Below are 24,608 nucleotides of genomic sequence, written 5' to 3'. Positions count from 1 at the left end.
GAAACTTTGAAAGCGGTACCATAGTAATTAATAACTGTACCAGGCTAATAGTAGTTTCTTGTTTAATGCAGTCTTGATATTTCAACGTTTATGAAAACCAGTTTAGCAATTATGGTGAAATCTGTACTACAATTTCGGAGCTAAAGTTTCTGCTTAGCATGCATGTGTAAGCTTGCATGCGGCTAAAATTTTATCTTTATTTGCGCGAAAAGTGTATTCTAAGTGGCAACGCACAAGTGTTGCTCTGCTAAAAAATTGTTTAGACACAAATATCGACTAGTTCAGCGGTATACAAGAAGAGGTGAGGTCAGAAGACGCTGCGGAAGGTATTGAACAGATGGGTCCAAACAAAAGCAACAATCAGAATGCTACTGGCTGAGCAAACGATGAAATTATTTTTGGTTTAAAAACATTAATTTTTGTTTTTGTACGCATTATAAATAATCTTTTGCTTATTTCACTTGTTTTTTAATATATATTTGTAGCATTTGATAGAGTATTATCAAATAAATTACAAATCTGTAGATTTATAACATATTATTTAATAGCATAATTTCCGTTATCTAAACTCGGCTTTCAATGAATCTCATAACGCCTCTTCTATTGCACATAAATTACCATTTTTGGCTGCAAACTGTATTATGAAATAAAAATATGCTTTCAAATTTGGAATAAAATAAAAAATTCAAGGCTTCAACAAATTGAAACGCAAGCTTATAAGATCATCATAGGTTAACTGCAGACAATAGATATCAAATGGTAGAGACATTTCTCAGCTTCCTGATGCATATTTATTTAGAGATCTACAGCAAATTGGAGGTAAGTTAGCAGCTTTCTGGCATCCCAAAGGGTTAATGTCACTCTGCCTGAAGAAGAGTGCAAAATATAGGCAGCATTCGCTGTGTCCATAAAATGGTTAGATTTATCTTCCCAAAATTCTAACAAGCTATTTAAAAAATAATTCGCCACCCTCTATTTGAACGTCAACTCGAATGAAGTGCCACTATTATAGGGAAGGGGTTGAAAAAATAGAGCGCAATGGTGTTCAAATAGGGGTTTTACGGTAAGGGCGCCTTATCTGAAAGTGAAACCTCTCAAATCATGTAGGTGTTAGTCACTGCTAGCAGTTCCATAAAAAGGAAAATAAGTAGAGTACAGCACATGATACAAAAGAAACAAGTGCCAAGCTATTCTAAGTCAACATATCACCAAGGACCAAGGCTAAGGTGTCTTTAATCCCTATTACAGACACAGTGCCTCAGTGCAAACTAAAGGACATCAGGCAACACTTAGGAGACACTCATATCTTTATAAAAGACCTACAGCTGAGCACTTCACAGATTTTGAGTAAGATGAAACTACTTACCCGCAGTTGCCAGAGCTTCATCAGCGCTTAGCATCTTCTTATCTTCATCATCCAGACTGTTCTGATCATCTAGCAAACAACAGACCTTTGAAGTATTATATTGCTTCATTAATTGGGTAATGAAGCAGATAACTCCAATTGGGAAGAAACGTAAATAACATCGGCTAAGGCAAGTAGGTTCTATGGTCGGTATGCAGACCGCAATCATAAAGACAGATAGAAATTATTTGTCCTTGTCTTTTCTTGCCTCAGAGAAAGAATTTGTTAACTAAACGCTTAGCAACAGCAATGCTTTTAGTTTTAAAAAGTTACCTATCAACATAAATATTTTAACAAGACAATAACAATTCACAAGTTAAAATATTCCAGAATGTGAACCACACGCGCGCACACATTTGCAACGAGAAAAATAATTGAATTTTTGTGTATTTTAAATTAGATATAAACAAGGTACTAACATTTACCTTTATCAAAAAGACAGATAGTCTCATCATCCGTAGAGCTCATGATAGCTAGCTATTCCGTCAGCTGTATTGATGACTCAAAATGATTTAAATACTTCACTAGTGACAGCTGAAGAAACAACTGGTGACTGGCAGCATTTCAAGCACTATTAGAACTGTATCGGCAGCTGTTCTTCAAAGTCTAGAATCCAATATATTTTATGGTAGCGTAAAGATATACCAGTGGGTTTTCAACTGATGCACTAACAAATTCCTTTACCTGAATAAAACACAAATTTATCTTTAGTTTTTTCCGAGCCAAAGGTGGTTAAAAAAAGACTTCATTCCTTTTTGTATACTCCAAACTACTCTCAAGAGTAACAAAAGAAAAGCAGATAATTCAACTCGTCTTTCTTCCAGAGCTTTTATAAAGAATATAACCAACTTATAAAGCATTAAAATTCTAGAAGAATAGTATTTTGTGTCAGTATAGCAATACCATGATAACAATAGACATTGAAAACAGCCTTTAAGTTTACTAATTCTATTTTCAAACCAACTAAATTATGTACTGTTTATTACATACCCTCTACACCTGCTGGCAAACATATTGTAGAACCTGCACCAGTTACTGATGAGAAAACTCCAAAGCGGTCTCACGTATCATTATTGCTTTCTTAGAAACACTGCTGGTGCAAGTTTATTATTGGTTATTATTATTATTGGTTGTGCGATAAACGCAAGAGTGTATCAGTGTATTGGCTGTCCCACTGCGTTGGAACACCGACGTAGTATAATGCCACCCTTGAACAACTTCTGATTTATCTAAAGACCTCCAACCATTAGAGACAGACTATGTTCTAAAGCTTCAATATACATGTTTATAATTTTCTAAGAATTTCACAAAGAAGTTTGGTATGTTACACATGACGGCGAGTGACTTTCTTAGATAACTTCTTAGCTGGCATTCATCTTATGCAACTGTCACAAGAGGTAGTTGAAATTGAAAAAGCATATTTGGTAAATAAAAACTAAAATCTTTACTGATGTTAGAGAGCGTCTTAATGTAAAATATTTTATTTAGGCAATGCATTACTTCCATTCAGGTTTCCTAACAATTCTATAGACAAACGTAGATGACCATACAATGGTGTAGAGATTTATTTGAGCACACAAAGTTACGTGTAAGACTTAATACTTTATGATCCTGTATGCCAGTTTCAGCTTTAATAAAAGAGTTCAGTGAACTGAGTCTTGCTTGAACTGAGTGGATAATATCAGTCAATCAAACCTAAACTCACAATTAAGTCTACATATAAATTTTTTGAAACAACACTTATATTTTCAATAAATCTGTCTAAACCTTCACAATTTTTCTCAAAAAATGCCTGAAAACCGTGATAATGTCACTATTTGGCAAGTGAAATTAAAAAAATTTTGGTATAAAAAGAGAAATAAATGAGAAAATAATAAGAAATACGTGAGTTAAATCATTTTAAACGATTTCTAGTTATTCTAGATATATTTGTAGCACTCTTTTTTCAAGTCTAAACATTGTCAAGTTAACACTTTTACTCATGTCTTTGAGTTGAGGTCACAACAAATCTGTTTTTACCGATAAATTCTTCATTAATTATTTGCACCGGATATTCCCACATATAAACCGATTCTAGAGCGATTAAGGGGTTAGGCTTATAGGCGTGTACCTCTGATTGAAAGCAAACAAAATGACATTACGCTAACTTTATTTCAACAGCTACAACTCAAACCTTTATTAGCTCAACTTTATTAATAAAAGTAAAACAACAATAAAGGTTACCACTACCATTAACTCTTTCGCTACAAAATAAATTTTTACAATGTCAATTGAATATTCGGTAAAACCAACTATTTGACATTGACGCATAAAAGAAAAGTGAAACCGTATTTATAAGCCGATATATCGTTTTACAGTTGGTACCTTTATCGCCGCGAATTGTTGAAAATATTTAGCCAAAAAATGTCTATTGTTAGCAAGTGATTGGCAATGAGGTTTTTTTACTGGAGACGAAATTTGATTGGTCTAACTATTGCATAGGCTTTGTAATTAAAAGAAAAGTGAAACCATATTGAAAAGTCGATATATCGGCTTACGGTCTGTGCTTGAATTACCACGAAAGCCGATATATCGGCTTATGGTAGCGAAAGAGTTGAGTAATCTTGTATAGTTGTGTAACAGCAAAATAAGACTGTATCAGCAGTTTATAAACATAAACATTAGCCTATATGATTGTGTAGCAACCAGCATCTTCATGTACCAGCAGTTTGTTTAGATATTAGCTGATTGCACAAGCCAACCTAGTTGCACCAGCAGTCATGTACTGTTTGTTAGTTGTACCAGCACAGGGGCATTAGTTGCACCGTACTCCCTGACTAGTTGCTACTAGCAAAACCAGAAAATTTGAAGTTGCCTCTCTTTATTAAAAAACTCCGAGAGCAAATAGCGCTCAACTAGAAGAGTTAACATCAATTCATAACATCTCTTGCTCTACATCATGATTTGTTAATGAGCTGTTATATTCTACATTTACTGCTCACCCCTAGCTCGCTGTTTTCTCATTAATTTTGCCCCTCTTTTATACTTGTCCTTGAGTCATTGCCAACTGTCATTGGTTGGTTGTGTTTTACTTTGTGGTTCTTGTATCATTCTTTGTGTGATATCGATTTTAGGATCCCTGCGGTGAGCTAAAGTGCTTCACTGATGTTGGAATATCAAGACGATACATGAAATATATTCTAAGTCTGGTAACGAACTGTACAAAACTGGCCATAACTCAAAAACTAAATAGTTTTATATATTAGTAGTAACATTGTGAAATTAATTTTGCAGTAATCTTCATCCTACGATGTTATTAGTTAGCTAACTTACATGAAGCAAGAAAAAAAAATCTTATTTTATGTCATTCTTTTCACAGCCATTTCATCAATTTTTTTCGTCAAATGCAATATCGCAGTTACCGAATAATTATGTTTTATTTTTCTACTGTTATACAATACAACATTTGTTATAATAAAACTATCTTATAAGCTATATAAGATATATACTAAATAAAGTGTCGTAAATATTTGTCTCACTGATTCCTGGTTGCTGATCTGGTCTATGTTGACTGCTACAATGCTTCAACAAGTTGTAAATCTGGCTAGCTCCTGTAATATTGGTGATATGTCTCTGTTTGTGCCTGTTACTCTGTAAAGTTGTTTGCTTCAGTGAATATCCATTAGTAATCGCTGTACATAGTTAAGCTAATGAATAATAATCATGATTGAGTTAAAATGTTATGGTGTTTTTCATGGATGTTTTTCATTATAATGGTCAGACAACTCCCGATCCAACAGATGTCCCATATATTCACATTGCATCAGCTGTGATGGTCCACAACTCCCATGCACGATATTTTCAACAGCATAGCAATTGCCGAAGACTTCTACATTTGCTTCTTGATGTATTGCAGTGTTTGATGAGCAGTTTTTCTAGCAGCTGTTTTTATTGTCTTGCACTTCACTATATCTTTCGAATTGCCAGTCATCTACCGTTTCAAACCCTGTGTCTTCATATACCTTAGCCTACATCAATGCTCATACGCATACGTCATATTAACCTAGTACGCGTACTTTAAAGGTTGACTTGCAACAAAATTCACATTACAGGTATTTGGTATCAAAAGATTCGCCATGTCTTACTCTATTGTGTTGTAAGTGCCAAATATGTGGGAATGTGATTAAAAGCTCGTAAAAGCTAAAAAACGAACAGAAAATCGCAGCCACACGAGACCGCCCTAGTTTGGATTCGTTTTCCAAAACGGCTAAAATGTGACGTATGTGTGCTAAAACGGCTAAAATGTGTGCGAGATAGTTTATGTTTACACTTTCATGCATCCTTATTCGTCGAACTATTTTCACAAATATACTTCACGCTTGCGATAAAAACCATGTCTATTGCTCCTACGCGTCTATTTTATCGGCATCGTAATGCTGCAACTTTGAGCACTGATATCTCAAAACATAGCATAAAAATATGTTTAATTTTTTAAGCTTAGCTTGAACGATTGCATATCATTCTCTGATAAAAATGATGAGCCTTTTGGTCCGCTATGATGGTTGAAAAATGCTGTAGAAATTTTTCGCGCCATATAGCGGGAAGTGTAAGTCACATGATCAGATAATGTTAGTTTCAGTTCAAGTTTGATCTATCGCAAATAGCAAACACGCTTTCTCATATTAAACTTGTTTATTTCAATTCGTCATAATGTCTAACGCGCCATATAGTGTTTGTGCAGCTGCCAAGCTGAGAAGCACCTTTTTTTGGCCAAGAGCTGAGAAAAGACCAGACCTTCACCGGGCGTGGAGCAACTGGGTGAAGCTGGATGTGACAAACTTTATTTATTCGCCTGCTTACTCTTACCTTTGTTTTCGCCAGTTCAAAGACGACATGTTTTCTAGCCTGTTTGCATACTCCACATATCACCAAAGCACGTGAGTAATTTATTTTATGAACTACTTGTATTAGTAGTTGTAACTCGGGTTATTATCTAGTATTCTCCTAATAGTACTGTATTAATCTATATTTAATATAACAATATTAATGTCATTTAATTGTAATATTATATTATTAGTATTTTATCTTTTTAATTACGTGTATTATTCTTATTATAATAACAAAACTAATTCATACTGCATATCTATCTGTAAAACGTAATATATTAATATATAATTGATAAAATAATGTTGTTTCACGATTAATTTCGCCAAATTTCTTAACCCCACTCACTTATAGATATGTTATATAAAATAGTTATTGTCATTTTCTGGTATCATCGTTAATAGCATATTAATATTATTAGTTGATTATTATTAGTATTAGATGAAGAGTTTGTGCCAATCACTGAAGACTGGGAAGTTTGAGCGCTATGTCGGCCAGCGTCAAACGCTCTCCAATTACATGTAAGATAGAGCTGAACTAAACCAAACTTGACAAAATATAAAAAATATCCATAGAGTTATTACTCACATTTTATCTTTACAATATCATGGATTCTGATAGGGTTTTGTAAAATCTGTGTCATGATTGCATGGCTATATATTTATTTTTCTTCTGATCAAGCAAATATGATATAATAACAGGAAATGATGTTGTACAAATCTTATTGCAAGTCAACTATTGTGTTGTGATTTCAGAACCGAATCCTCCTTCAAAGAGGAGAAAATAATAGTAAGTGTGACAGCACTCCAGCGACTATTTCACTGTCACACCTACGCTCTCCCCTGCTCATTCACGATGGTGCGAGAAGGCGGATGGGTAGAGTTCAAGGTTACATGTGCCTCCTGTCACCGATCGTACACTTGGGAAACAACTGCCAGAGTGAACAGAGCTCACGCCATCAATCCCCTGCTGGCAGCTGCATCACTCTTTTCTGGCGGATGCCTTACGCAGAACCTCCGTTTTCTGTCGCTCCTGAACATCGCAATACCAAGCCACAGCGTTTGCCTCTACCAACAAAGAGAATACTTACATGGTATGAGTGTTAATATTTACTCATAAACTTGGAAAATGTGAGTAAAAGCTTGGCACACTAATTGAATAACATTTAGAAACAATTTTTTTTTAAATGAAAATATGTCATCCTTCAAGCAAAATATATTATAATTCAAAATTCTGATTCTTCATCATAATATAGCACAAAAAGGGGGAAGAGGATTCTACATTCTTAGACTAATGATAATGATACAAATTAATCTTGTATAATGAAGTTTTACAATATTTTACAGTGTATTGCTGAGCAGTACACCCTGCATAACGAAGGATTGATGGCAGCAATCGATTGGGAGCTTGATTTGGCAGGTGACGGTAGATGCGATAGTCCGGGGCATTGCGCACTATACAGAGCCTACACTATGATGGATAAGAGCTGCGGTTTAATAGTCAGCAGCCGTCTTGTCAAGGTAAAACTTTGACAGTTTTTACTTCACAGCCTGACAAAAACCCAAATTTTTTAGTAGTTATCAATACATAAACATGAAGTTGCTCATCTAGCTAAATAGTTCATTCAAATAATGTGAAACTAATTGTTGGTCGTAACTTTCTTTACTTTGCAGTCAACAGAGACCATCAGCTCTAACACCATGGAGCTGAAAGGCTTCAAGCGATGCCAGTCCGATCTAATTTCCCACGGCCTGAGAGTGCGGTCCATTACAACGGATGTTGTTACAAAGGTTGTGTGCGTACTGCAAGCTTGTTTTGGCTTATGCCGCAAATTTGTCGCCGTGAGCGACGGCCTCTACCTGCATGCTTGGTGTCTAAGATTCGGGCTCTTTTCCCACCAACGGATGATGAAGAAGAGTTTGCAGACTCGCAAACAAGATTTGCGGCATAAACCAAAACACAAGATTGCGGTATGCACACAACCTTTTCCGAGCATTTGGCGATGGCTCTCCAAATGGGAATAGATTATCTACCAAAACAACTATTGAAAAACAATAATTGCTGATCATCAAAATAATCTCGATCTTTATATAATAAAATCATAAAACTAATACACTCTCTACTGTAGTAAGTGTACAAGCCAAATATACCAGTTCTCCTTGTGTTCCACGAGTTCAGAATATGTGTGTTCAACTGATGCATTAAATGTGTAACACAAGAATTGTAGATAATGCTTGACACATTAGCATAGCCTTGGTGTTGTTGGCATTAAATGAATATCCAACTCACTATGATATCGCAGGTAATTATTCCACCTCAACTCAAGGGGTGCAGACGCCACAAATTCGTTTACACCAGGATGCATACGCAGGCATTCATGCTCTCCTCGGTCAAGGAGACAATGCGCAAACTCGGCATAATGGCAGCACAAACATTCAGGAAGAGATGGCATGTCTTGACAACGCTCGCAGGCACACCACTCTGTAGCCGGTGGTATTAGCTTCTAAAGAAATGAACAGATGTCTATGCAACCATAGCTAATACATCAGGTCGATGTTATCCAACAGTATATCAGTGCAGCAATAGATTTAAATATTAAAATTGTTAATGTTGTCATTCGAGAAAAATCTGTAATTATTTTTTCGCAATATTGAAGCGATAATTATCATCATTAAAATCATATATAATAATATTCGTTCTATCACTCTCAAGCTAAAACTATTACTACTAGCTAGCTTGGCACATAAGAGCTGGCTAGTGGCGGTGCTTACTTGCTGGGAGGTTTGATTCTGTTGAGGATCTTCTTCAGATAGAGCGTCAGGCTCGAAACGCCAGGGTCTTAACTCTTCAGAATTTGACATGTTTTATGATCGCAACTCGGACATGAATAGTCGAACGGAATGGCCAAGCCGAAACTGTAAAGTAGCGAGCATCTATATTTAATACGGGGTCTTAGGTAAAACCCGAAGTGATTATCATAAACTATTGCTACGATAAGTTTGATATTGAGCTTTTTATTGGCCTTTCAATTCACGCGAGAACATCACGTGACAAGACAATAACCATACAGCGCGGATACGTCATCGAAATCAAGAGATTCCAACCTACGGCGGCTTTTTGTTTTTGAGCTTTTAAGAGCTTTTAATCACATTTCCACGTGTTTGGCACCTACCACACAACAGAGTAAAACATGGCGAATCTTTTGATACCAAATAACTGTAATGTGAATTTTGTTGCAAGTCAACCTTTAAAATTGATCGAGTAAAATTGTTTTACGAGCTTAACAAAAACAACTTATGTAGCCAATTCAAAAAATTTGATATGATGGTAAGCTTATATGATCTTTAAGCACGGCATTTCACGAATTCCCAGCATTTAGGTCTTTTTTCCAGACCCACGCGTATATGCAACTTAATACTTGCATTTATGCATGTCACTAAATAACATAGAGTTTATACCCCAAGCTAAGATCAATACGCATCAGTGGTATTTTTGATTTTTGAACTGTTGAGCAAAGAAACAAATGAGCTTATTAGGTCGAGTTTAAAAACTAAGCAAACACGTATAATAATAATAATAATAAAAACTATCGGTATATTTTAACGAAACGTAGCATACTTACTTTCCAAAATGCGTTGATTATGGCTGTTAAAACGTATTAGCAATATAGTATTAAGAGAAACTGAAGCACCATGTTTTAAGTTAGTCTGCAAATTTTAAAGCAACATCAAGAACGCTAGAGTTAATACAGTGCGGTGTTAATAGAGCTACGACCTACACTCTGATACTAACGCCAGAAATTGTAGAAAACGCGCAAAAGGAATAGCTCCGATTGCGCAGTTTTCAGTTACGTAAGTAGATAGCACGGGTTCAACAGACGAAATGACCACTCCCAAGCGAGTCTGTTCCTATCGTGCTTGAATGAAAGGTAGTAGATATGGTTCCGCATCGAAGCCAGTGACATTGTCCAACTGATGTGAATGCTATTATACATATAGTAAGTTTATTTAGCGATGAGAGCAATTTAGCTTAGAAATAATGCTAGCCAACATCATTGCCACGAACAAGTTGATTGCATCCTACATACACATTGTAGGGAAGAATATTTTTGTGTACATATCACAGTAGCAACTTACTTGAAAAAGGGATGTGTTTTCATTTTTATAGAATGTATTGAACAATCTAAAATTTCAAAATATTGCAGTGAAAAATATAACAACTCATTTTATTTCTTATGAACGAACATTATTAAAAGTGTATAATTATGAAATATATGTAATAGATATAATAAAATATGTATCAAAACTAATAGGTAATAAATTGAATTCTTTTTTGTTGAAGCTCAATAAATGACAACCTATAAACCTAAAAGGCTAAGAACATGTGTATCAGTCACAGAATGATGATAATGTACACAGTTACCAATTCCTTTTGGGAAGTAAAATAAAACAGGAAATTTTGTCAACTGGCACACCAGTGAGAAACAGTAACAATGGCACCAAAATTAATTGTAAAAATGACTCGAAAATATTAAAAAATGAAGTAAACATTTGAGCAGTATGACTAGTTGCCTGTAAACCTAATCTACAGGAATATTTGTGGTTTCAGGTAGTTTATAAGTCAGTATTCCTCCCAATGCTAGCAGACAGGAGATCAGTATGATCGGCACCTCGCAGTGTGTTGATACGAGAACTCCAAATATTATAGTTGCCAGGATGGCAGCCACTCTGCTAAACATCGCTGATTGCACACCTCTTGCAGTAGATCTGAAAAGGTAAGCAAGTCAGACATTTATGTTAAGCATTACTGGTGACAACTGGTACAAATTACTGGGTAAATCTGTAGCGATGATTTATGATGAACATAAATCAACGCTACAGATTTAGCCAGTCCGGATTTAGTGGTGATTAGTAGAAGATCCATGCTCTACCGATTCTTCTATGGACTACACTATCTTGATCATGGAGCTCCAATTAATTCATCTATTAATAGGCTTTTACAGAGAGAAACTTATGCTACATTCCAGTATTGAGAAGTTGTTTTCTCTTTCATTGCTAAATGACAATATAACAATATAACTATAGATTGGTATCCGATTGTTTCATGTATACTGCAGACTTTCTTTAGGTAACAGTAATAGTTATTCCACATAGACTCAAACAAAGGAGCATAACCAATAACAATGAATGTCACCTGGAGGTCAGAAAATGGTAAAAAAGAGGCAGACAATAAAAATACATAGCACTTAATTAGCCAATCCAAACAGGGCAGCTTCTCATTTGGCTTTTGCAAATATATTGGCTGTTATTTTCAGCCAATCACAAATGAGATAAATGGTTTTCATGTTAGTCAATCGAAGCCAAGACGACTGCTCATTTTAACATATCATAGGCGAGAAGCTGCTAAGTTTAGCTTATTCTAAATAAAACAGTGAATCATTTACATTAAATTTATTAGGCTATATTTTAGCCTATTGCCTACAAGACAGTTGCTCTACTATTATCTGGTGAATTTCAAATAGATGCAATTAAATCATTATAATTAATGTTACCGTAAATCTGTAGGGAATATCTCTGTTGATAAAAGAGCCATTGCATTTCGGGATATAGCTGTGATAGCTGAGAAAACACATGACATGATGATGCTGCCGGTATATGATTGGATCAACCAGATGAAAAAGACAGCGACAGCGGTGAGTATCATGCTGACTCCTACAAATGAGGGAGAATTAGTCAGTATCTGCTAGCTGTCATAGACAATTCGCTGTTCAGGGCAGAACCTAATAACCATGGATATGTACCTCGTTTCCATTTGAAAAATACTACTGCCTATATAAAGACCAAATGACATCAAAATATTCTTGATACATATGAACTTCTAAATCACACGCTGCCACAGCAGTATCTATTTCTCATTACCTACTGTCACACCTGAGAAACTTTCAGTCATCCACTACATACCATCTATGATCCACAAAACTGTCAACTGTCCGACACCGGAAACTTTTTAAGGTGATCAAGTAAACCTATCAATTTAGGTGTGAGCCTGGTCACACCTCTTCAAGTCGGCATAACTACCAATGCTTATCACCCTGTCTTAGACAAAAAATATTCAATTATTGGATACATTGTGAGCTACCACAGCCGGTGTGTGACAGCAAACTTAAAAAAACACCACAAGCCAATGACTGGACTACACGTAATTATAACAATGCACATCAGACTTGCTTTGTTGTGTGTTCTGTTCTAAACAGGCCCTGTGTATGTGGTAGATAGCTGGTTAAAAAGTACCAAAAATGTGAACGCTTTGACTTCAACTAATGAATTCATAGCAATGAGAGATAATGAGTCTCTATTAACTCTGCTATGCCAACCATCTTGCTCAATTTCCATCTGAAAATAAGTCTATTGATTTAATTAGTCAATTGATTTAATAAGTCTATTGATTTAATAAGTCTAATGATTTAATAAGTCTATTGATTTAATTAGTCTATTGATTTAATTAGTATTTTATGTTTATTTGGTGTTGAGAATTTAAATATATAACCTGTTAGAACTCTCCGCCCAATCACATCGACAAGAGCGAGGTAGAGCAAGTTGCCCGGGAAGCTGGAAACAGCTTGGAGAAATGTATCTGTGTAGACAACATTCTGGTCTCCGATGACACAGTTGGTCTTGTTGACAGCTGGGAGAATATCATCACAGACGGAAGAGGCATTACTGGCCTGCATGCGTGTGATCAGGGTTGGGAACCACATGGTCAGCCCATAATAGCTGTAATTGACAACACTTTATAAATGGAGTATGCATTGTACATATGATACTTAGCAGGTAGATCAGACATGACAAACATGTTTGTTGCTATGACAGTCGACTTTGAGAAATGACGAATCACCACCAAGATAGCGCATGAAGGACAATCACTATAAAAGGAAGTACATACCTGAACGATAAACAGAACATAATGCTGCTACTGTATAGAAACCGCGGTCTGACTTTCTCAAGAGCCACTAGATTCCACGAGTTTTTGGCGATCTATAAATACAGATAGATATGTAAACAACAAGAGAGAGTAACTCCTAATGAACTTCCTCAGAACTCGGGTAATATGAAGATTTAATGGGTACAAAGTAAAAGGAGCAACTCTGAGTACCGGAACCTCAGCCTTAGCACCTATTTTACTATTGTTTGTCATATCTTCTTAATAACCTTATACTCACTCTGACATGGTAACACCTATTCACAGTAACAACTCTTATAGCACACCTCTTCATCAGTCTAGTAATTAACAATTGATCTTCCACTCAGCAATCATCATTTACAGTTGTCTAGATGTTCTTCAGAAGGTGTGAAGACAACTTTTATGCGGTGTCTAACCATGCATAAAGTCATCTTGGTTACTAAGATGTAATTGAGCACTGAGCTGACCTTGGCAGCACAGCGCTTGACTACGAGTTATTCTAGGTATTCATACATAGACTCATTCTTCAGGCAGTCACATGCAGATTAATAGCGTTAGTTTAAATTAAGAATTCATAGATGCTTTAAAAACTCTAATGTTTAATACACAGAGCATCCCATTAAAGCTATAGAACAGCTAATCAAAACTGTAACGTCGGCACATAGATAAGCTTTCAACCATTTGCTTCTAATATCTTTATGATGCTGTAAAAGCTTCATCTCAAAATCTCAGCATAACAATTATTTTTTATATTTTCGAAAGTATTTCCTATAAAATAATCTCAGAATGTAGCCTACTCCAGTAAGAATCTATATGATAGATCTACTCTTCATCATGTCATGAGTAATCAGAGAGAATGGTTAGCCAATAATGTTAGATTAACAAGTATATATGCAACAGCACCTGCTTCAGAGTGCCACAACATCCTTTTGACTTGGCAACTTCCGCAGGTCGTTTTATAGTATAACTATCCTGAAACACAGAACAGAGGGGTTTCATCAATCCATTACCAACAGCGTGTGACAAATACAATTACTAAACTACATAATAAATTGACTTACATCATAGATTTCTTTATTTCCATTCCATCTGTAAATATATCTGATAGCCTTTTTTGCCTCGGTCATCCTATTTCTCTGCAACAAAAGACAACTGACGGTATCAGAACCTCTTTTCTCTTCCAACCCCGTGAACTAACATGCTTAACTAACAGGTTTATAGCTTATTCATGCTTTAGCTAAGTTAAGCCATACTTACACATCTAATCAAATATAACAAACTGTATTACTAAGTACAAAGTGTTTCTGATTCGAACGCAAAATCTGATCAATTTGATGCAACTGAAAGCAGGCTTTCTCTTGTTACTACGGTAACTGGAAAGTAGTGCTACTATTTACTGCATATCCTAGCAAGCTAGTTGTTACTAACCAAATCATCACTGCCTACATTCACCGCAGTAATAACTATTTGTGGTAAGTGGGATAAACTGAGGACAGTTGACGCCATGATCAGAAGTTGTCTACACGCAACTAATCAAAAAAGGATAATAAATTCAGGCATATGGCAAGTGTTGAACAGATATGTTGTGTGATCAGGAAAAGTATCTCAGCAAGAAATTTTTTCCACGAAGGGGAAGGTCTGTCTATTCAATTTTACTGCTCAAGTCGCTATTCAAAAGTTTATTAGTAATCTTGAAAGACAATAGTAAAATAACTCCTATCAGGGTCTGGTTCAGTATTTTTAGAGATGTTTTTTGAAAATCATTAAAAATTCAACGCAAAGGAGTAAATTTGCAAGCTAGCCCCTTCAAGTGCTAGTGCTATAAACTTTATACCAAAAACTGATTTCAAATGAACACCCTGAGCACGATAAAGCAAAACTGGATAGCAGTGGTAGGCCCTCTCTCTCTCTCTCCCCCTCTCTCCCTCTCTCTCTCCCTCCCTCCCTCCCTCTCTCTCCCCCTCCCTCCCTCTCTCTCCCCCGCGCACTTTCATTCGTTCTATGAATTGCACTCACGATCCACATCCAACTTTTGCTGGTAAGATCTTCAGTGTGTCAATTTTGAGCAAAAAATTTCAGACAAATTTATACTGCATGTATGTAGAAATAATCCAACAGAACCCACCCCTATAAGATATCGAGGACTCTCAGGAAAGATTATAAAAAGAAGGAGAGATGTGAAGGCAGGAATGGCTGACACGAAAAGAAAAATTCTCCAGCCGTTGAGAGTGAAGCCAGGAGAAGGGTTCCAACTCCAGTCCATGGGGATTATTAACCAGGCCATCCCTGTTAAACATTAATACAAGTATTAAGACGAATCCACAATACTAACAAGTGGCTTTATATTACATGTATATGACAAAGTTGAAGTGTATAAATAATTTGGTTACTGTGATAGAATCATATTTTCGCTTACCTGTAGAATGGCTGAGCAGAGAGAATAAAAACAAACAAGAGGAAACTGTTTCGCACATGTAAGCTATAAAGCTATAAGTTATAATGCATAAGCGAGCTATCGCAGTGTAGTGCATGTAGCTTTTATTAAATATAAAAGCCATATACTAAACATAATAGTACGAGATGTGCCCAGAAATATGAGTAAAATGTGCCTGTACTCAACAAGTATTATTGGCAAGGGATCTTAACCATGAATCCTTCAATAAACCGTTGAAGGTAGTTTCGAGGAAACTGCCCGATGCACCGCTAGTTAAAGAGGATCACCAGTACATACTAGGTGCTTGTTGCATAAGGCAATAACCAACAATACAACCAAGGTTCATTAAACTCACCAAATATCAGGGTCCATTAACGTCTACTCCGGACATATAAGTATAGATCAGGAGTATTCTTGATGCTTATCAAGTGGTTTAATTGCTAACTTAATAGTAATTATCAAACTTACCTGCAACCAGCACCTGGCCAACCATAAATGTGCAGGAAAGAAGTCCTGTCATCCGTCCTCGATTCTTCGCGGGTAAAGTTTCAACTGTATACACGAATATGAGGGGAATCGTACCTCCCACCCTAAAAACAATTGAAGCAAATTTGAACTTTTAATTACACACATTCTAAACACACAATTAAATCCAAAGGAAAATTTAGTTCAAAGATGGTGGCGGATATAGCATTTTAATGTACCGTATATACTCAATTATAGGACGCACCTTAGTATAAGACGCAGCATAAATTTCAGCCAATTATTGAGAATAAAGGATAATTCAAGTATAGGACGCACTTCAATTTATCTCTTCACAAGTGAAATTTTCACACGATCAATCGATTGTTTTCTCACTTTTAGGGCTCAGTTGACTGACTGACAGGTAAGTTTTAACGCTGGAGTGAATTCAACTGAAGTCTGCCGGCAATCAATTTTGTAATTTGAATCAATAAATATTTTCACATGCGCTGTTTTTTTGTGTTGTTTTTGTTTGTCATGAATAAATCTTTTGAAAACGAATCTGGTTGTTATTTTCTTGTCAGTCACGTGACTATATCTTGGAAGTGAGCAATCATTCTTAATCTTCCTTATAAAGGCGTCCGTTTGACTCAATAATAAAAAGCTACGAAAATGTGAAATAAAAACATAATTCCATTTACCGTATTTATCACCTCACTCAGACATAGAAATATGAAATTCATTGCAATTTTTACAAGTAAGTGTATACATAATAAAGTGACAAATGTTTATTTTGAAAGATTGCTTTTCATTAAGTTTGAAAGATGCGTCGTATGCTGATCGCTTACGTTTGTTGACTGATGACATTTTGCGAGCAGTAAGTGGAGTTAAAAACAGGTAAAATCGCCCCGATTGTCTTCCGTCTACCGAGTGTCCATTCGCCTCTCGTATACATGGTATACGGTATAGCAGTGGCCTGATAATCGGTGCTGCTTCATAGAAACACATGGCCCCCTCGTGGTATGTTGCGATTATAAGACGCAGGTGAAATGTAGGCTGATTTTCAGGTGAAAAAAGTGCGTCCTATAATTGAGTATATACGGTAGATCAGATTGCAAGTAGTTGTGAATTTGTACCTGGTAAGCAACATGGCACATTTACCTCATCTCATATGCTTTCTGCCGCAGCATTTAGTTGCTATGAAGCGCATGTAACTTGAGCAGTTGATCTTTAAGATTACTTGTCAGGAGTGACCGATATTAAAAGTTTTCTCTTTTACAATACCTGAACAAATATACCGAAGTGAACCCTGTATCTCCAGCAAGAAAATGAAACATCCTATACTCAAATGATGGTCAGTGTGACAGTTAACTGCTTCTAGCATGACGTGATGAGAATAGAAAATTAAAACCTTTTGTCAATGAAATCTCCAAATACCAAGTAACATACCGTACTTTTCGGACTATAAAACCCAAACCCCTATATAAGCTGCATCCGCTTTATTTTCCAACAAACGATAATAAAACAATACATAAGCTGCACCTTTGTATAGGCCACATAATTCAGGACGGTGCTTTTTAACACGGCAGCAACTTTCCTGTTTAAAACGGAACAGTGCCAAACGGCACTGTTTCGTATTAACCGACGCTTTTTAACCTAGTGTCTAATGGAACAGTACCGTTAGGCATTGTTTCGTTTTTTCTTTCACCGCTAGAGGCGTACTAACCAGAGATTCTGGTTAATGCGCCCTAGTGGTGAAAGAAAAAGCCACAGAATAGTCGCACTCTTATATAAGCCGCATGGCTCAAATCATCAGAAAAAGGTAGCGGCTAATAGTCCAAAAAGTATGGTATATATAATATAAAATAATATGTTGCCTAATTCCAAAGGAAACAAAGTGTAAATATCTACACAGTTTTTAGCTTCATGCATGAGTTAGTTGCTGCCTAGCAAGCTGACACTAATTAGTAACCATTATAACCCACTTTTCTTGTAGTTTCCTGGTGATCACAAATGCATTCTTAGTCTTTTTAACTGGAGTATATAGGTATGGGATTTGCTAATTATTGGTCAAATATGAAAAGACTACTTACCCAAACCCACTTATGAGTCTCATAAGTATAAGGAACCACAGGCTTTGGCTTAGACCACTGCCAATAATAAAGAGCGAATTAATCGCCTGACAAATCATTAATGTTTTGATTCTCCCTTTAATGTCCGCAATTCCTCCCCAAAAGTATGAACCAAACGTCATTCCTATAAAACAAGCCAGATTCAGCTAAACATCATCTCTGTACCATAACTCGTTCAATAAATAACCTTTAGCAATTAGCCCTTATGAGAGAAACCCTTACGTTGTCAGGTATATTTGGTTAGTTTAGAGACAGTAGCAAACTATTACTGGTTATATAAGGGATCAACATACTAAGTACTTATATAAGGGATCAACATACTAAGTACTCATATAAGGGATCAACATATTAAGTACTTATGTAAGGGATCAACATACTAAGTACTTATATAAGAGATCAACATAATAAGTACTATATAAGGGATCAACATACTAAGTACTTTTACAAGAGATCAACATACTAAGTACTTATATAAGGGATCAACATACTAAGTACTTATATAAGGGATCAACATACTAAGTACTCATATAAGGGATCAACATACTAAGTACTTATATAAGGGATCAACATACTAAGTACTTATATAAGGGATCAACATATCAAGTACTTATATAAGGGATCAACATACTAAGTACTTATATAAGAGATCAACATACTAAGTACTCATATAAGGGATCAACGTATCAAGTACGTATATAAGAGATAAGATATCTTCTAGAGATTGGCTAAATGAGTCATTTTCACATTATAAGCTAAGCAGACCCTGAATGAGGGCAGGGTATGAAACAGTGTTGCATAAACTTTGCTGTCGACTTTGATCTTCTGAGCCTATAAAGCATGATTATCTAATTCCTGATCAAAGCAATATAATTCTTGAGGAACTAGATCGTTCAATTTATTATTAACCTTGAACTTGGCATTGATCCAACAGTATAATTAACGACTGTGTGATCAAATACCGCAATCAGATACTACGCGAAAGAGATGAGAGCAAATATTAACTGGTAAAAACATTTAGCATGTTTGAGTAGGCTTATGGGTTAGTCAATTGCATTACTGTGGTTTCTAGATTATGAAGTTGTTATTGTTATCGAAGGAGTCTGCATGTCCTAATTTCCCCCATGCTTCATGATCACTATATAGCAGGGTCTTTTTGGTGTGCAAGATTATACTGCGCTCATCAGATGTTATAGTCTCGTAGTTGGTAGCAAAGTCTAAAGCTAGAGATAGAAGGTCAATAGATATGGAGGGGTAGAACTCAACAACATCAAAAGATAGAAATCTACACTCTTTCTTATTAGGAATAGCATTGAACCATGTGATTATATATGCAATATCATGCAATATCATCAAAAATACCATGCAATATCATCAAATCAACATATATTTAGACAAAATACAAAAGAGCACCAAGAAGCCCTTAATAGAAGTGGATACCATCATAAACTGACATTTAGTGAGAATACAACATCGCATAACACCAGAAACAAACGCAGGAGAAATATACTTTGGTATAACCCCCCTTTCTCTAAAAATGTTGCCACCAATATAGGAAAGCTTTTCTTCAGAGCTCTGAGTGAAGAATTTCCCAAAGATCACAAACTTTATTCGATATTTAATAGAAACAATTTAAAACTTAGCTATAGCTGCATGAAGAATATTGGACAGATTATTACAAATAACAACAAAGCGCAGCTATCAAACGAAAAGCCAACAGCAACATGCAACTGTCGAGATAAAAGTACATGTCCACTGCCAAATGCATGTTTGTCCAGTTCCGTCATCTATCAGGCTACAGTTATGACCAACGAATCTAATGCTACCAAACAGACATATGTTGGCTTGACAGAGGGCTCATTCAAGAAAAGATATTACAACCATCGTAGCAGCTTCAACAATCCATCAAAACGAACTTCAACAGAACTTAGTAATTACATGTATATATGGCAGCTTAAAGATCGGTCCATCCAGTACAACATCAAGTGGAGAGTATTAAAAAAAGCGAGTAGTTACAATAAGACCAGTAAACGCTGTAATTTGTGTATTTGGGAGAAATACTTCATTCTATACAAACCTGAGCTTGCAAGCTTAAACTCAAGAAACGAGCTTGTGTCAAAGTGCAGACATTCAAATAAGCACTTAATTTGCAATGCTGTGACATGAACCAATTAAATTGTTGTATTACCGTATATGTAGCTGGCCTTTATCGTTAAGCTACTCGATGTGTTTTTACGTACAGTCATATGAGCTTCAGTTCATTTTAATTTTACCTGATGAATGGTAGCAACCATGAAACTTTAAGTTGTAAAATGTTTTAAAAGTTTTCAGTTCTTAATATAGTTTGTATAAATGCTCTATTTTAATATTGAGCACTCTCTTCTAGTGAACTGCAACCTTCTTCTTCATCAGTGTGTATATATATATATATATATATATATATATATATATATATATATATATATATATATATATATACACTGATGTATATATATATATATATGTGTATATATATATATATATATATATATATATATATATATATATATATATATATATATATATATATATATATATATACATATATATATATTACATCTTTATAATACAGTTTATCAGAATGAGAAATAGGTCTGTACATTTGGATTTAAATCCTAAATAGAAATAATTGGTGCAAAATATAGCAATGCCTGTATTATTGTTGATACAATATTAACTCTTGATCGATTACATACATAAAAGCGATAAAGGTGTTTTGGATATTTTGGGAATAATGGAAAGGAATCCAGTAACAGTGAGTTATGGGGCGACATCATTGATACTCAGGTGACATAACAACCTTGCCTACTTCAAAAACTGCTCGATTAAAATATATTTAGAGTTCTAAGCAAAGTGCTACCTAATGTTACATTTAGACCTGCAATATTTAAACAGAATACTTGTTCTCCTAAACATTTATGAAACAATATTTGCTGGCAAATAGTTTTTCGAACACAAACCTCCGAACCCAACAGCAGTAAGGAGTCCAAGCTCTAAGTCTGTCGCATTAAGCTCACAAGAAGCATATGGCAGCACGAAAGATATGGATAGCATCTCTACTGCATCAGAAGAGTTGGCCCAGCCCATCACAAACACTAGTAAAAAGTGAAACTTCCCAAACCCTGTAAGCATTAATAAATGTTAACACTTAGCAATCAGTACAGCGTATGATATACAAGCAATCCAATACAAAAGTCAATGCATCAACGAAATTCACAGTTACATCCCACCAATGATATGATTCGATACGAAAGCTTTAGGTTTATGTTGTCAAGCAGAGTATCCTGGTTGTCTACAATTGCTGATAAGATAAGTCCATCTTATATTCCTACATACATACAACACTCCTCTGAGATTTGAAGACATTCTTCATACAAATTATTATTCCTTCAAAACTTAACTGCAAGCTGACTTCCATGCAACCAACAATGAGCAAAGGTAACCAACTAGGTTTAGAAACTAATACATACTAATATTTTTGAGGTCCTTGTATATACAAATATCATAGCAATCAGTTTCTACCGTCTTGCTTTCAAATAGAAATGGATGAAAATGAATGAAAATTTTAATGTAGCAAGCTAATAGGTCCTTATGGTAACAAGGTCACCATTTTCATTTGTCAAATATTCTATGAAAAACCTGTTCTTTGAATAATTCAATTCATGGAGTTAAATTTCCTAGTTTCACTCATTTTCAACCATTAAAAAATCATACGAAGGTGCAATTATCAATGTTGCATTATCAAAATGCAATGAATACATAGGTTAACAGCAATATGAATATCTCTATTTCAAAAAATGCAGAAAATAAAAATATTATCTTTGCGCTTTGCTAGTACTTGCAGCATTCAGCCTTTTAATAACTGAGCGAATTTTAAGACACCAAAACCTAGGATTCACCAGAGCATAATCCTGAGAGTTTCGACATAAAGTTTGCATAGCTAGAGCCATCTACCCTCATGGTACATTGTGGTTTAAAATAGTTGCAGACCTTTTTATTTTAATTCAATTAAAAGAATGAAGTGAAGCGGACAAAAGTTCCATACCTGCTGTCGCCAGAGCTTCTTCCACTGTCAATGCTTTGCTACCTTCCTCATCAGAGCTTTCAACATCAGCTTGTTCACAACTGTTTATAACTAACTCTGTAAAACCGAGCATGAAAAATTCCTACAATTTCCATACTGGAGAACTGTATGATATGAATCGACTTTATCACCAAGAAAATTCAGTCACCAGATTAAATTCACATTAGTTCATTCAACTTGCAGTGGCTTTGTTGATAAGATAGTAGCTATTATATATTCCAAATCAATTGTTCAAAAACAACTAGTTGTGTACAAATACAAAAATTACATGTGTTGGCAATTATATTAGAGAAAAAAATTAAAAAACTGATTAAAAACATGTGCTCGCTCGTTATAATTCCCGTACATTTAGGGGACATTCAGTAAATGCATACATTCATTATAAAAGATTAACTTCTCACCATCAGGATTAACTACTAGTACAGCAGTTTCATCATCACTTCCGCTCATGACCAAGACCGTTAGATATGTAGCTTATGACTATGGCAGTTAGTTTTTAGCCATTGTTGCGCAGGCCTGTCATAATATAAAATAATGTATCAGTTATGAAGATGAAACCTTTTTGCAGCAGAGAAGCATTCCAAGGCATATTTGGCCTCTCGAACGGTTGGTAGATGTCTGAGCATGCAGTTTTGTAAACTATAATTTATAAATTTATACTGTAAGATATGCTTAGCTTAAAGACTTACGATACGTTTTTAGGTAACTTCCAGATAAACCTTTAGGTAATTTTGAACACAAAAGCTTTAAGTTCTATACATAAAAACAGTAGTAAACGTAAAGTGTAGGTACCTCTAACACCAAGGTAAAATGCTCATGAAAGACTACGATTTCAATGAGTGAGTCATTAAAGTGAGTCGAAAGTGACATTAAAGTGAGTCTAATTTTTAGTTAGTAATCTTTTATTTTGCTGATAACAAAATAACAAAAAGCCTCTATTTGCAGGCATATTATCAAATAAAATGGAAACTGTAAATGTATTCTAATTTTTAAAATGCATTAGGCCTTTTCTCATTATCCATAACTATACAATAATAACACAAAAATATTATATGAGTTATTTTTATCTGGTAGCAACTGAACTCTTTTTAAAAGCTGACCGATTACTACGCCAGAATTATTAGCTAGATGCTAATAAAATTTAATCAAATTATTTTGATTGTAACTATTCATTCAAGAAAATTGGTCTATCAGCTTTTAAAAGCAGCCAAACACAATACAACAATGAATGCTCAAAGGTCTACCCTATGCTAATAAGACTAAAGTTCACTTCGGTGTAATAAAATGTTTTTCGTTGATAATGCGCCGTCTACACGTGTAATAAATGCTCTCGGCAGTTTTAGTTATTCGTCTGTTAGGAAACGCGCTATATTCTAATGCATAGTTTTCGTTCGAAGAACGAGTGCCTAACACAAATGGTTGATAACTTAGACCCCAGAATCAAAGTTGAACATTATTTGAAATTTAACAGTTAAGTTGAATAGGAATTACGCAGGTAAATAATGCATTAAATTGTTAACAGAATACTTGAATAATCAGTATCTTTACACTTACCTGTTTGAAAGCATAAGTTGTTACATATCTGTAAAGCATAAAATTAGCAAAAAAGTTGACAAACAAATAATAACATATCTATGTTTCTTCTAAACTCTTGAAATACTAAATATCCTGGAGATTACCGCCGAATCGCCTGAACCTAGAGGGCCACCTCTTTTGTTTTCACAAAGTTCGAAAGTGGAACAGCTATGGCCGTACGTGATGATGAGAAGATAACAGCTAAACCGTTTAAAAAGTAGCCGACAACTCTTAAAACTGTGTCCGCTCTATACCGTGGATAATTGCAGAATTTACTCTGTTCAACTGAACAGTCACATTTGTTAAATAACGTACAGATACATACCTTGATACGACACTCTAGAATAAGCCGATCCGTGAGTTGCCGTATAGCTTATATGTCATAGCACCGAGAAGCCAATCAAGCTGTTAATCTGATAGCTTTAATACCATGGCAAAAGCATCACTTACCTTGACTTGTTTCACCATTGCCTTAGACATCATTAGGCTACATAATACCTCAAAACACGATTACACACCAACATTAACATAATTAATTACATTTCAATTGACATTTCAATAGTTTGAAGCTTAATTCAGGTCAGCGCAACAGGAAGGCAACAGCAGATTTTATATAGACAACATTTCTGGCTGTAACATTTTTACATGTTGTACAAG

The 24,608-nt window shown here is 35.2% G+C and overlaps 3 protein-coding genes and 1 long non-coding RNA gene across 4 annotated transcripts in view; 1 reads left to right on the top strand and 3 right to left on the bottom strand.

Moving 5' to 3' along the window:
- Positions 1 to 10,065, bottom strand: part of LOC137399297 (synaptic vesicle glycoprotein 2C-like) — a 29,880-nt gene extending 19,815 nt beyond the window's left edge. The window contains exons 1-3 of the mRNA XM_068085345.1: positions 9,891 to 10,065; positions 1,831 to 2,011; positions 1,367 to 1,435 (exon numbers count right to left, since the gene is read on the bottom strand). Of these exons, the coding sequence (XP_067941446.1) occupies positions 1,367 to 1,435; positions 1,831 to 1,873 (112 nt within the window). The 5' untranslated portion in view covers positions 1,874 to 2,011; positions 9,891 to 10,065. The remainder of the gene's footprint in view (positions 1 to 1,366; positions 1,436 to 1,830; positions 2,012 to 9,890) is intronic.
- On the bottom strand, positions 6,310 to 9,145 carry LOC137400134 (uncharacterized). Its single transcript, XM_068086452.1, has 3 exons — positions 9,040 to 9,145; positions 8,558 to 8,771; positions 6,310 to 7,335 (listed from the first exon to the last, which is right to left on the bottom strand). Exons 1-3 carry the CDS (start codon positions 9,127 to 9,129, stop codon positions 7,250 to 7,252), a joined length of 390 nt encoding a protein of 129 aa, XP_067942553.1. The 5' UTR covers positions 9,130 to 9,145; the 3' UTR covers positions 6,310 to 7,249.
- On the top strand, positions 7,221 to 8,515 carry LOC137400135 (uncharacterized). The gene is made up of 3 exons (XR_010979222.1): positions 7,221 to 7,361; positions 7,615 to 7,788; positions 7,942 to 8,515. It is a non-coding gene; the product is annotated as an uncharacterized lncRNA (long non-coding RNA).
- A 407-nt stretch (positions 10,066 to 10,472) lies between the features above and the next one.
- LOC137399431 (synaptic vesicle glycoprotein 2C-like) lies at positions 10,473 to 24,073 on the bottom strand. Its single transcript, XM_068085534.1, has 13 exons — positions 23,931 to 24,073; positions 22,778 to 22,892; positions 22,338 to 22,433; positions 21,253 to 21,414; positions 18,218 to 18,380; positions 16,131 to 16,252; positions 15,354 to 15,514; positions 14,290 to 14,364; positions 14,132 to 14,200; positions 13,211 to 13,302; positions 12,815 to 13,041; positions 11,820 to 11,979; positions 10,473 to 11,034 (listed from the first exon to the last, which is right to left on the bottom strand). Exons 2-13 carry the CDS (start codon positions 22,824 to 22,826, stop codon positions 10,848 to 10,850), a joined length of 1,563 nt encoding a protein of 520 aa, XP_067941635.1. The 5' UTR covers positions 22,827 to 22,892; positions 23,931 to 24,073; the 3' UTR covers positions 10,473 to 10,847.
- Positions 24,074 to 24,608: the final 535 nt, after the last annotated feature.

Source organism: Watersipora subatra, chromosome 7 (assembly GCF_963576615.1).
Source record: "Watersipora subatra chromosome 7, tzWatSuba1.1, whole genome shotgun sequence".
Lineage (NCBI taxonomy): Eukaryota > Metazoa > Bryozoa > Gymnolaemata > Cheilostomatida > Watersiporidae > Watersipora > Watersipora subatra.
The sequence above is the reverse complement of the archived record's forward strand: the minus strand, read 5'-3'. Positions and strand labels throughout refer to the sequence as shown.